Raw genomic sequence first — 14,595 nt, forward strand, 5'->3', positions numbered from 1 at the left:
ATCGCGACTCACTGTTGATGCCTCCAAGCGGAATCGCTCCTGTTGTGCGACTGCACGTGTTTAAATTTTTGCGCGACACGGGCTACTTAGATAAAATATAATATTCCGTTGGACTATAAGCGGTAGATAGAAATAACAACACATATCGTCAGTTATACATTGCTTCATTTATTCAAATTAATAATAGCAATCTTATATACTAATGACGGGCGGGCCTCGGACGATGGTCACTTCGGTGTGCACCATATGGTCACTTCGGTGTGCACCATATGGCCACTCGTCTGGGCCCGGCACGAACTGAACCTAACCATATTATCCCGGCCCTATAGGAAAATTAAAATCAATAAATAAATAAATAAATAAAAACTAATAAGTGCGCACGTGGGCAAATTTACCCACAGTGCAACCCCTATAGGTGTAAATATTGTTGTAAGTAAATGTGATTAGTAAACATTGTTTCCCCATATGTACAAGACTTAAACATGAGCGTGTCGGCTGGGCTAGAGGGCGCGCCTGGAGAGATATCTCTCGTCCGTGCACTCTGGCTCCGTTGACATGACATACCCAACATGACAAAAATAAAAATAAATATGAGAATTGTGACGGTATTTGTTGTTGTTGTTTCCCCTACTGTTACGTTTGACGTTGAATTGTAACCTTTGTATTGCTAACCTGCACGTATTACCCTTGTCACTATGAGGGTCAGATTGAATTAGAGGGATGGTCAGCATTAACATCCCAGATCTATTCCCTCCTGACCAAAATGCACTAAAACATATAATTACCATCTGTGTAACCATTAGCAATATGAACAGGAAGAAGAACGTGCGCACTCTCTCTCTCTCTCTCTCTCTCTCTCTCTCTAGAGAGAAGCGAGAGAGAGAGAGAGAGAGAGAGAGAGAGAGAGAGAGAGAGAGAGAGAGAGAGAGAGAGAGAGAGAGAGAGAGAGAGAGAGAGAGAGAGAGAGAGAGAGAGGGAGAGAGAGAGAGCGAGAGGAGAGCGAGAGAGAGAGAGAGAGAGAGAGAGAGAGAGAGAGAGAGAGAGAGAGAGAGAGAGAGGGGGAGAGAGAGAGAGAGAGAGAGAGAGAGAGAGAGAGAGAGAGGAGAGAGAGGAGAGCGAGAGAGAAGAGAGAGAGCGAGAGAGAGAGAGAGAGAGAGAGAGATCTCGCGAGAGAGAGAGAGCTCGAGATCTCTCGATCTCTCTCTCTCTCTCTCTCTCTCTCTCTCTCTCTCTCTCTCTCTCTCTCTCTCTCTCTCTCTCTCTCTCTCTCAAAAACAAACCAAAATAAAGGCGCATGAAAATTGTCTCCCGAAGAAAGAAAGTGTAGAACCAGAAATTGTCCTCCCTGTACCCCCAACAACCAGTCATCTCGGTTTAACCACACAAACGCAGCCCCTTTTCTTCTATATTAAACTAAATTACCTTTCAAAACTAGTCTGACCCTTGCAACACCATTAAAACACCTGACAATATCCAATAGCACAACAGAGAGAGCCCATGTGAATTTACACCAAGACACAGGGCAGTAGAGTAATATTTGTACTAATCTATGTTTATGTACTAACTAGTCCTCCGCGAGGGACGTTAAACGGGGGTGCAGTGTATCGGTGCTGTACACCGGGCACTTAAAAGAACCAGGGGCGCCTCTGGAATCGGGGCGGCTTCTGTATCCCGCTCGAACCCCCACTAACACCTCTTGGGGCGGAGAGCACAAAAACCACAAACAAACTATAAGGAATAAACATTAATGCCAATAAGGATAATGCTAATCTAGATATAATAAGAATACTGCAAAAACCATTTCGATAAAAGGCAAACCACTACATAATCCATTAAAAAAAAGCAGCATCTAGTCACATTAAGGTCTCATTGGCCATAGTGCTCTGATGTATAATATGACCTAATTTTCTCCCCTGAAGGGTCACAGGGGCAGGTCGATACATCTGTAGTCGCGAAGACGCTGGACGACCTGTAAATAAATCTCAAACACACACACAGGAGAAGTTAGTTTGCATGGAAATTAAATCTTTATTGCTACTTTAAACAGGAATACTTAAACAATTATTGCATATAAAAATTATATTTACTTGAAGTTTGATACTTTATGACTTAGACAGTACACACAAAACAAAATATTATAAAGCATTTAATTTTTCTTAGATTAATTGACATGACGCCTTATCAATGATCGCTCCGCCCACTTAATCACGTGGCTTAGCGGTTATCAAACCTAGACAAGCTAACACCAAAACGGCTTTTTTGCCTATAGACTGCATATAGATTTACGCGATATTCCTGACGATTTTTATGGACTTTGTTAACACCCTTTACACTTGTAAAGGGATTGATATCATTAAGCTATTCTGCAAATGCAAACAATATACGATTATAGAGAACATCAGCTATTTATAACTTGTAAATCGGTATATTAAACACGCTCTCAAACGCTTGCGCGTTTACCGAAATCGAATCCGTTATTACGTGTCATGGTGGTATTAGCAATGAATTAACACTTCACCGGTATTAACCCATGTTATTTACAAAAATATTGCCGACACATTTCCCCCTCCCCGTGTATTTGACACGAAATAGCGCTCCATTCCTGGTAATTCGGTGAAGTTTTACGCGCTTTTCGACGCCGAGTACTTGTGGGACATTTATCAATCACTTTAATTGAAAACGCAAAACAACACAATAAGTTTGGTCATTGTCTGATATAAATTAGTGTTGTGCGAAGGGAAATTCGGTCATGCTAATTAATAAAGCTACCAATATCAGACGCTCGCGCAGGTTCCGACTTCCACCAAGTTACCGCATTTATTGGTTAACTTATATCAGTAATAAATAACTCTTTTACAATAGCATTTATCGATACGTTTTTATAAAAATAGTAACAAAGTAGTTTTCACTTGTTTTTGACACACACAAAACTCGATTTTTAACGGGGATTTAGTTAAGTTACACAAGCTGGGTACCAAAATTCTCTATTATTTTACATGCACATGTGACATAATTCATACTTAAAAATGCTAAGTTATTGCTTTTATTACATTTCAAGTTTTTTTTAAATTAATTAATGTCTTATCAGGGGGATCTCGTTAATTCTTGAAGCTTCCACTCGCTCTTGTGAAGACCGCATTTCCGCGTTGGAAACGGTATAAATTTTACTAATCTATCTGGATACCAAATGTCAGATTTGCATAAACCCTATTTTCACCGTTTTTGCCATATTTCATTTCCTTTTTTAACCGAACAAATTAAACGAAACTCGTTTTAAAAATGAGAACTAGGCATTCGAGCTCCAAGTGTTGATTAAAAGCGTTTATTGGTGACACCACATGTCTGCACATGTGTAGATACCGTTAATAAGACAATATATCATGTGTCACCTTCAAATAACATGTATGATGACAATTAAGTCCATTACTATCAGAGTAATAAAACACAGCATGAATAAGGCTTCATGCTGGGTTTTATTTCTCGTAAAGTAATGCAGATGAATATTGCTGCTATTAATCACCTAGTAACTCTAAAAACTATTAAAAACATGAACTATTATGTGATGATCAGATCGATAACATAAACCATTTAAATTTGCTAGTATATTCGATAAAAAGATATTGCAATTGTCTTTTACAGTGTTGACGTTCAGTTGTTCGTGGGGACGACCGCATGCATTTATCAATCACTTACGATTCTCAAGATCTCTTTTCGGCTTTGGAAACGATATAAATTCAATGTCACCAACAAGTCTTTCAGGATATCGATTGTACAAGTTACATAATCCCCATTGACACCGTTAAACCATTTTTGTCTACGTTTTAAAAGAGGAAATCAAAAGAAACTCGTTACAATAAAAGTTAACCTAGAGATAGCTTGTCTCGCGCGCCCGATTTATCGATCGCTGATTGGTAGATCAATTCTTAGATAAGGATTTGATTGACAGTTGGCGTCATGTCAATTGTGTCTCTTAAAGTATCAATTATAACTTATATTTTGACGTTGACTTAAAGAAATTAAGGTTAATTGAAATTATTTTTTTAATAATTGAATTAAACAATTTTCATTCAGATTGCATAGATATTAAAAGCAGAATAGAAATTAATAACAGTTTAATCAGTATTTTAATGTTAGTAAATAGTACTTAATTAGCAACATTTGTAATAAGACTTTATGTATTACATGATAGTTGTTAAATACTTGTAGTTGTATACGGTCAAGTTCGCATATCTGAACTTTTGCATTTGAAATTGTTTTCTCAATTAAATTTAATTTATTCATTTAATTTAGTAACTCTTTGATTGATAATTTCAAATTGGTATAGTTGATATCAATTAATTTGAATGCAGTGCCATTTATTTTGAAAAGTTGTTTAATTTGAACAATTTAGTAGCAATTTATACCTTTGGTTAACTTTTTTGTGTGTATTTATTTCTACATTTACATACATTGTAGTAGATATTTTTTAACTTCAGCAGGCATAAAGGTTAAACTAAGTGAACTTAGTGCATTATTTAAGTGAACTTAGTGCATTATTTAAGTGAACTTAGTGCATTGTTTTAGTGAACTTAGTGCATTAGTTAAGTGGAACATAGTGCATTATTTAAGTGAAACTTATTACATTATTTCATTGAACTTAGTGCATTAGTTTAGTGAAACATAGTGCATTAGTGAAATGAAATTTAATGCAATATTTAAATCAAACTTAGTGCATTAGTTCAGGGAAACTCAGTGTAGTATTTAAGTGAACTTAAGTGCATTAATTGAATAAATCTCTTTGCATATCCCGAGTACATTGTGTGCATTGAAATAAATGATGAAATGGTAATGAGATTTTTCTGATTTGAAGATTAAGCAATATTTTTCGGTTTCGTCACTTTAACAAAAACACATTTAATGTAATATCCGAAAATTATCATTAGTATGGAATGCTCACGATATCAGTCAAGGCCATAATTCCGATTCTTCTCCGCCCAAACCCGAGGTCGAGCACATGGACATGATCTTATCTCATGTGTCCATGCATAATACAAGGCGCACATACATAATCTGACCACCTCATTTCTATGCGCAGCAGGAGCTCAAGCGCACTTGCATAACATGTGTCTTGTTCTGTGAAAATTGGACAAAATGCATGTGCGTTAAGTGTCGTCCCAAATCAGGGACGACACTTTCCGCTTGTATGACAATTTCGTTTAAATGAACAGTCTTCTTAGCAAAAATCCAGTTTAAGTGGAAAGTGTCGTCCCTGATTAGCCTGTGTGGACTGCACAGACTAATCTGGGATGACACTTTACGCACATGCATTATGGCCAGTTTTCTCAGAACGTGACTCACATAATCTCCTCTTTCTTTATAAATTGCGACCTCAATCCCACGCATACGTTATTACCCCCTTTTTCTCATAATAACATTTGGAAAAATACACGTATACCATCTTGCATCCTCTTTCTTTGCATAGCATGAGCTCTTGCGCACGTGCATACTCTAACCCACTCTTTAACCCATTTATGCCTAGCGTCTTGAAACAAAGCCTTGGCGAACAGCGTAGACCCAAATAAGAAGCCACACGCGGCGTCTCATCAGGGTCTGCGCTGTTTGCGTAAAGGAATTTCTGTAAGAAATATTCCAAATATAGAAATAAATATACTAGATATCCCTAATTTTGGAAATTAATTGATCCAATTTACAAGGATGGGAGAGTCCAATAGGCATAAATGGGTTAACTGCAGAACAAGAGGTCATGCGCATCCTCGTGATCTTACCTCCTCCATTTCTGTAGCACAGGTAAGGGAACCGCCAAACGTTCGACAGGTCCACTGCGTAGCCGATCACTGCCAACAGGAAGTCCGCTTTGTGGCCCCAATCCTCGTGGGGCGGGTGGGGCTCGGAGCAAATGCTCTCCGCGTCCCTCGGAGCCTCTTCGTCCGGTTTATCAGAATTTTCTTTATCGTCTGGCCTGTCGTCATCGTTTTTATTGCTTATCAGGGAATGTTTGTCGTCTTCGTCACCACTTTTGTCTTTTTGGAGGTTATCGTACGGCGGGGGCAAGTCGCAATTATCACATAGTGTAATAATGTCACCATTTGAGTATTCCTTTGGTAAAACCATTTCCAAGCATCTGATTGGTCGATCACCGTTTGTGCCCTGGTCCCCCATCGGCTGGAGCTCAAGTTCGTTTAAAGTTTCCGACATGCCCTTATCGTTGCCGTCTGGCGCGCCAGGTTCGTTTTTCTGAAATACAAAGCAACATCAGACGCCTTTCATACATACATTTCAAGTTAGCATTTTATGGTAAGCTACGTTTATAATGTATCACGACTATATTGATCTTATTAGGAAAATTGTCAACACCTTTCGAAACGAGAGTTTTATCCCCGAAAAAGAAACCCGTTGTTCTAAGATATTATTGATGTTTCAAAAACTTCTAACTTTTGTTTTACTTTATATATGTTATGCGCATTCTTATAATCATTATAATTTTTGAACCGTAAATCCTTTAAGCATTTGAATGATTTCTGTCGTATTATTCAACGTTTATTTAAAAAGTTATATCCCACTATTTGATTGGTATCTCAATGTGAAAAAAATGAACACAGTAAGTAAAATAAAACGAACGAATTGTAAACAAGGTTCTTTAAATCGTGACGGCAAGACGAGCACTAGTCCAATCAACTATAATCTGAGCTCTCTCGAAACTTACGTCTAGCAGTTATGGTGTTATAAAACGACAACCTGGAAGGGACATGAACAGCCATTGACATGGCTTTTGTTGCTTAACCAACAAGGTAATTCAGGCGAACGGACTATTTCGTGCCGTTCGACTGGTGTTGCCGAGGATCCGTTAATGGCATAATTCGCTGAGCGACATACTTCACAGAGAGTGGAATCAGGCGAATTCACGCTCTGACAGTTGTCCAAGTATTAGATGCGCGAACAGTGAAGCCGATTTTCGAAGCCGCTGCACACGTCAAAATAAGCGATATTAATTGCAGAGGGTCTGTGTACGACGTTCGCGTAAGACGTTACATGAATTGGCCTCATTTTGCGTTAATATTTAAGTACGTTTAATGTAATCTGTATGTACCTTACATAAGTTAATCATTAATTATATAATCATTTAACTATTTATTATTTATTCGTTTTATAATTTATTAAAAGTTACATAAGTCTCTATAAGTAATCGAGATATTTATCTTTAAAAGTAAAGCGTTTCAGTTGCAATCTTCAACGTCATGACGTTGTCATAAACTATGACGTTGTTACCTTGGAAAGATATTGGCGTCAATTACAAAAGGCAGTGATAAACGCGAACGCGTATTTTTGTAATAAACGGAAAGATCATTTCTTAAATAAAACGAAAACACATGAATGTATTAAATGCACCCAGACGGCGATAACGTCGCGTATGGCATTTTAAAAATGTCTGTGCCTTACGCGGAACGTTTGGATTTCTGGCGTATGGTTGAGCAACGCTATCAAGATAGAAAACGCCGATGGCTGGAAGCGAACGCCCGCCTTGTGGCCTCGCGACTCGCCGCCATACGGGCGCGCAAAGAAATGAATAAGGCAAGACGGGAGATGGGCAGTCCGGAAGCGGATGAAACGGACCCTATAAGCACCTTGGCCGCTCATGGCGCCTCTCCCTCAAGCCTCAGTGTAGGGGCCGAACCGACGCTCGTCTCGCCCTGCGAGGAATTTTCAGACGTTGACTCGGACATATTTGCAGACCCAGATTCCAGATATTACAGGTTGCTAAAGTATTCACAGCATTTTCACATTACTCATTAATACCATACCGGTATATTTAATGATAACGTTTATGAACAACAACCGATCTTTTATTTCTGTGCGTTCATTCATGTTACTAAGGTAGACGCTGCTCCTGATTAAGTCCCAAATTCAAGTTAAGAAAAGAATAATTACAGTAGTTAGGCTGATAAACAATGACAATAATTTTGTTCTCACATGATTTGACAGCTATTCTGCGAACACAATTAGAACTTTATTTAATAACAATTAGTATATTTTAGTTCGGCAATTTTATCCGCGTTGTTTATTGTGTAGTTGCTATTGTAATTGTTTTTGTTTTTTTGTTTATGAAAATATGCGTGTTAAATAAATAAGTCCCCAAAGATCTGCATCAATTATATTATTCCATACCATTCAGTTCGCTTGACCTAGCCGCGTGGCAGCGAATGCGGCAAGACCTGGTAACCATTCACAGAAAGGACGAAAACCCCATGGAACAACTCCGGGCGGTTCGAAAGAGGAAGTGGATTCTTGTCTACTGTATTGTTTTTACGCTGGTCGCCATTGGTCTTTTCGTGATCATACAGGTTCGTTTATTTATAGAATTAACACTCTTTTAGTGTGAACCAATAAAGCTGTTTTAATTGCTTTTAGTTTGTAAGTTTAAAATGTTTTATGTTAAATTACAGCATTATAGAATTAACACTCTTGTAGTTCTAGTGTAAACCAATAAAGCTTTTATTTTTAAGTTTCAAACATGTAATGTTAAATAAAAACATTATATAATTTTGTTATTTGCATTTTACCGAACAAGTTATATATAACAAGAACACTATAATTGGTGCTTATAATAACAGTTTAGAGGATTCTAAATCGTATTCATTCTTAAAAACGATTGCGTGTGATGTCTCTGAACTGAATCGAGTAAGTATACTACGCTTCGTATCGCCAGTACGTTACCGAATAAAATCTATTCGCACCAAGAGCTATGGAACACAAACACAATTGTGGGTGTTGTTGTTGTTTTTTCTGTGTGTGTTTTTGTAAACAAAATTATTGTTAAGTAAAACAAACATCATTTTTATTAACACGAACCGATGCCTTTCAGCGTACATTCAATAACTTTTATGTTGACATGGGCTGAATGAAATTGGTTGCCGCATCTTTTGATTGCATTGAACGACACTATTTACTGCTCTAAAATTGACAGAATTATGAAAGGCATGAACAAGAAAAACAGTTACTACCGGGTATCATCGGTTTTAAATTTTGGAACTTCGGGTTGAACGGCTTTCGCATTAAAGCTTGGTAATGGTGCCGATTGGTGCATCGTTCAGTTTATGTCCTATTACCCCAAAGGTGAGCGTTCCAATCGATTTAAAAGTTAATCGTTCATGAAACGGTATTTTTATAGCATTTATATGCCTTCTGTATTAGTGTTTGTTGATTTATTACAGTGTTCTTTTTTCGCCTTCACGATTGAAAAGAGCAGTTGGGCGTATAAAAACGAGTTTTTTTTAGAGAATTAAAGGGGCCTTTTCACAGATTTAGGCATGTTTTGAAGTTTGTCATTTAATGCTTTATTTTGATAAATGTAAACATTGGATACACAAAGTTCCAGTAAAAATTCAAGAAACAAAAAAAAAGATTAAAAGGTAAACCTCAGCAGGGCTCGAACCACTGAGCCAAAGAGTCGTGTAGTAAAAAGCCACCGCTTTGACCACTCTGCCATTCTTCCGAATGCAATGCTATATTTATTTTATACTTTATATAAGCAATCCTCGTAATTTCACAAAATATAACGACAACATCAGAACTCTCCAAATAATTAATTTGTTTCGCGTTGCAACGCTTTATAATTTTGGGGTTTTTAAATCGTCAAAAGATGCATATAATGGCTATTTTAGAGTATGGTAAATGTTAAGTATTACTTTTTCTCACAAATAGCATAACTGAAACGAACATTTGCGAATCTGAAACAACTTTTGTCAAATTTGTCGATTTACCCAAACGTGAAAAGGCCCCTTTAAGCAAAATGAAACCATTCTGAAATTTATCATGACTGTACATATCAGAAAGTGCCAGTATTAAGCACCTAATTGTGTTCGTGTCCATAAAATTAAATGGGCGTATCGACGGCTGACTCTGTTTATTATTTCAAAAAATAAAAATTGTCTCCAAAATGTATCAATTACAAATATATCTAAAAAAATAGGTCGCGTTTAATAAATGGCGACGTTAGTTTTACTGCAATATTTTTGATTATAATAAAAACAGGTCCCTGTCGCACTTTCTGCGGCTGTGTAAACATTCATAATAGTTGTAGTACACAAGTAAGTACTAAAATGTAGACGATTTATCGCCAAAAACACGCGCATTATTGAAACAGGTAATGACGTGTGAAAAGCACGCAATTTAAGTGCACAAATTCTGAAGGCGTGATGAAAGATCATATTGAGCCGTCTACCGAAAAATAATAACTTAGCACACACAACGAAAACACATTCCCCACAAACCCACCCACACCCACACACGCATTTGTATTTGTGTTCAATTGAAAAACAGACATAGCATAGTCATACACACCGCTATTGGTCGCTAGGCTAACAAAGATACGATGTAATTGGCCCGGTAAAATATTGTCTATATCAGAGCAGAGTGTAAATATATTATAAACATAAAGCTCGGAAATCACCAATAGGTTAATATTGCCCGTGTGAAAAAATGACGCACTTGCATGAAGCTCCGTTTGAATTGTTTGTATTGTCTATATATACGGTTTATGCCGTCAGCATGCCTCTTTTATTGTTTATTGTTTTCACCAACAAATAAGCTGTGTTGCCGTAGATAACTATATATTCCAGCCCATCAATAATAATGAGAAATGTTTAATGTATAAGGAATGCATTCCGGAGATTTCATCCGTTCACACTTTATCTCTACTTCCGCGCCCCGAATCTGCAACATTCACTATGAAACGGTTATTGTTAACTTAGAGTAATGTACGCAACAGGTATCCGTGGTGTCCTGGATATGGTGTCCGCCTACCGATTGGGAGGCCATGGGTTCGATCCCCACAGAGGGAGCGTTCTCTAGACACCAAGTACAGGTCAAACCCCGGAAACTGGCTTGAGGGAGTTTAAATTACTTTCAGGCCTTCGATGCATTTGAGCCAAAATATTTTTTTATCTAAAACTTATGTACGCATTTCAGCTTTTCCAACCGTACAGCATTGAGCCCCTTACGCAGCCCCTCACGCAGTCCCTTACGCAGCCAGTCACGCAGCCAGTCACGCAGCCCCTCGAGTCCCTTGTGCGGTCCCCTCCCCCCTGCAGTCACTGTGACTCGGGCTCCATCTTAGACGAGATCATAGAAATGGTCATCCCCGGACCCAACATGGATGACCAGGTAATATTCGAAAGCACGGTGATCTTGTTATTTTAATATACATCAATTAATTTATGATAATTAGATAATACAGGTATATCTTAGATGCTTAATGATAAGACATTTATAGTTTTACGACGCCTGAAAGTGTCTTTTTTATTTTATTTTTAACTTTTGTAATATACTTGGCATTTTATAATGCCAAACAGGTTGTGCATGCTTTATATTTTTATACACATTATTTGATTGCTATTTAACTCATTTGATGTATTGAGGCAATCGCTCAGTTTTGTCAAGAGCTGCCCTGTCCATCATACAGTCACGCAAGGTTTCGTGGTCTCATTAGCGAACAGGGTAGCTCCTAACAAGACTGCGCGGATGCTCTGCTGCTCGCACGTGACATAAGACCCATTTTCGCATGACGCGGCTAATATGGTTTAATTATTACAGTCATGGTAATGCAATCAGAGATTCTAACGCGTTTTGCAATTACGGGTTTCCGATTCGTTTAACCAATTTATGCCTAGCGTCTAGAAAAAAGGCCTTGGCAAACAGCGTAGACCCAGATGAGACGCCGCATGATGCTGCGTCTCATCAGGGTCTGCGCTGTTTGCTTAAAGGAATTTCTGTAAGCAATATTCTAAATATAGAAATAAATATACTAGACTTCCCTTATTTTGGAAATATAAATTGATCCAGTTTAAAAGGATGGGAGAGTCCACTAGGCATAAATGGGTTTATTATATACTAGAACACACGAACGCTGCGAAACCCGTAAACACCTACGTGATGAGCGTCTGTGGGAAGCTTTATAATGAGATACGCTAGAGTATTCGAAACCAATCTGTGAAACTTTGCATTGAATCAAGTAAAGTCTGTCATAAATAATAAGCGTCGGGCAAAAATTACCGTTCAGACTAGATATCCTTTTTCATAGTAATTGCCAACTCTAACGTTGATTGCGCAAGCAAAATTTTTGTTTCTCGCATATTCAGAAACCTCTTTTGCATGAAAACGACATATTTGAACTGGATATTTACACAAGTCATAGAGTACAAAGGAGAATTGAACACAGTGTATCATGGTTTAAATCTGTAATAGTATGTCCTTGTTGCCATAATACTATATTGATACTATAATATACTAAAAGGCCATTGTTTTGTCCGATACCGGTATTTATTTGGAACTTGTTTGATATTACTGTTAAGTAACCCACAGGTGGTCAGCGTGTGGCTATGATATTAATTAGTAAAAACATCATTTTAACTGAAAAATAATCAAATTATAACGAAAAATAAATTTCTCTAAACAAAATTACTATCATATATATATATGTATAACAAGGTATTCAACTCAAAATCACCCGAAAACAGGGTGCGTCGCTTTGAACAGCTATAACTTCATAAATTATGCAGCGATTTCCATAAACACGGTCTAATTCAACGCAGAAATGAATTTCCTTTCTGGAAATTACATATCATGTTATATTTTTACAAATGTTGGGTCAAACTTTAAGAAATAACACGATTCATAACTCGCGTGACCTTCTCGTCAACGATCAGACCTGATTAATAAATAAAATCTTCAGGAATAAAGGGCATTTTCCCTGCAAAATTCTCGGACTTAGGCACCATTTTTCATTCAAAATGATGTTTTTACTAATTAATATCATAGCCACATGCTTACCACCTGTGAAGTAACCAACACTGATATTAACAAATGGAAAAGATAGGATTTTGTCACTTTGAAAAATAGTTGATGCATTTCATATTTTCTTGTGTGTATTGTCAAACACAAAAAGCAACACAAACAAATGCAAATATGTTGGTGTGCTAATAACAGCTCTTCATATTTCATATAGATGACCGTACGCGTTAAAGCGAGATTATACGATTTTAATATGGGTTAATTTGTAATATATTGATAAAATATGTTACAATAACACGCAATAGGCAAGAAAAAAATATACATTGAAGACGAATTTCATAAAATGTAGCAAAGACAAATAAGCGCCCCGAGCCGATTGTGACTAAGATATTTCATACAAATTTTCCTACAATAACCTAAGCATTCGTCTTTTGTAGTAAGTGTTCGTGTGTCGTATGAATAGATATCGTTGCAGGAATTTAGAATGAACCGTTAAACTAAATTTAGATTCACATCGTACATGCATGATTTACATGCTGGCGAATTCGACTGTACAAACATTTTCGATTTCAAGATTGAATATCTGGCTTATTTCGCAATTTTCGACACATGTTCTTCTTAACTTTTATTTTAATTTATATTAAAATATATGTTTAATAAGTTGTTTACACATTTTATATAAATTAATAAATATTTGACAAAATCGTAAAATCTCGCTTTAATGTATACATCGGTCGAATCAGGTACACACGAATAAACATTTCACGATCAACGAAATCATTGACCTTGCATATCAAGATTTACATATATAATCTGGAAAATCACTTGGGCCTGTCGCCTTTCTCTGCTAGTAATCTCACGAAAATTTCAGATTTTCAGCAGATTTAATTTAGTATATGAGATAGCAACACACGTAATATGGTGGAGGCTTGCTGGCTTATTGAACATTTCACCGGATATTAAGGCTGATAGCTAAGTTTACTTTGTGCAATTTAGACTTTCAAGTTATTGTAATCAAATATTGTTTGCGATACAAATAGATATGGATATTATTTTAACGCATTTAATGCGCGTTAAACTCAAATTCCATGTTTATTTTCAGCTGTAAGCTGCAGAGAAAACGAAAAGGGACTTCACCACATTCCACTGCGATACAAAACATATAATATATTTTAAGACTGTTCTATATATAATAGCGATATTTTGTAATCTCACTTCGATGTTTTGTTTCCCAATACATTTTGAAAAAAATACTATTGTCGTCTTATGATTTAACAGTTATTCTTATTACCAAAGCGACAACAAAGTTGATGGAAAATTTGAAATACAAATTTGTCATGTCACTTTATTGGTAAGGTTATGAGACATGGGAAGTTATGTCTACGGTGCTTATATAACTCATGTGGTAAGGTAAACAGTTATGGAAAGTAAGGTATACAGTGTTAATAAAGCTATAATGCTTAGGTAAACAGCCATAGTAAGTAAGGTATACATTGATAATATACAAGTAAGGTAAAACAGAAATTGGAAGTAAGGTTTACAGTGCTGATATAACTTTATGGTAAGGTAAACAGCCATGGGAAGTAAGGTATGCAGTGTTTATATAAGTATTAAGGTAATGTAGCAGAACTTTGGAAGTAAGGCAAATAGTGCATATATAACTAGTATGGTAAGGTAAACAACCATGGGTATTAAGGTATACAGTGCTATCATAATTAATATGAGAAGCTAACCAACCATGATAATTTGAATTTGTTCGAGCTGTTTGATACATTTCAATATTAAAAGCATTTGGAAAAAAAAAAATAG

General features: G+C 36.7%; 2 protein-coding genes across 2 annotated transcripts in view; one reads left to right on the forward strand and one right to left on the reverse strand.

Moving 5' to 3' along the window:
* LOC127844097 (sodium-dependent dopamine transporter-like) overlaps positions 1 to 14,595 on the reverse strand; it is an 83,352-nt gene that overhangs the window by 38,295 nt on the left and 30,462 nt on the right. Inside the window, exon 2 of the mRNA XM_052374075.1 lies at positions 5,766 to 6,234. Coding sequence (XP_052230035.1) covers positions 5,766 to 6,234 — 469 coding nt within the window. The remainder of the gene's footprint in view (positions 1 to 5,765; positions 6,235 to 14,595) is intronic.
* LOC127844100 (uncharacterized) lies at positions 7,245 to 14,039 on the forward strand. The gene is made up of 4 exons (XM_052374084.1): positions 7,245 to 7,751; positions 8,171 to 8,339; positions 10,966 to 11,160; positions 13,889 to 14,039. The coding sequence occupies exons 1-4, from the start codon at positions 7,381 to 7,383 to the stop codon at positions 13,892 to 13,894; spliced, it is 741 nt and encodes a 246-aa protein (XP_052230044.1). The 5' UTR covers positions 7,245 to 7,380; the 3' UTR covers positions 13,895 to 14,039.

Source organism: Dreissena polymorpha, chromosome 9 (genome assembly GCF_020536995.1).
Source record: "Dreissena polymorpha isolate Duluth1 chromosome 9, UMN_Dpol_1.0, whole genome shotgun sequence".
In the NCBI taxonomy this organism is placed as follows: domain Eukaryota; kingdom Metazoa; phylum Mollusca; class Bivalvia; order Myida; family Dreissenidae; genus Dreissena; species Dreissena polymorpha.

Excerpts from the sequence above, each read along its gene's own strand:
- LOC127844100 (XM_052374084.1), top strand. The coding sequence starts at position 7,381 with ATGCACCCAGACGGCGATAACGTCGCGTATGGCATTTTAAAAATGTCT. Across the intron at positions 7,752-8,170 it reads CCAGATTCCAGATATTACAG|TTCGCTTGACCTAGCCGCGT; the intron begins GTTGCTAAAGTA and ends CATACCATTCAG. Across the intron at positions 8,340-10,965 it reads GTCTTTTCGTGATCATACAG|CTTTTCCAACCGTACAGCAT; the intron begins GTTCGTTTATTT and ends TACGCATTTCAG.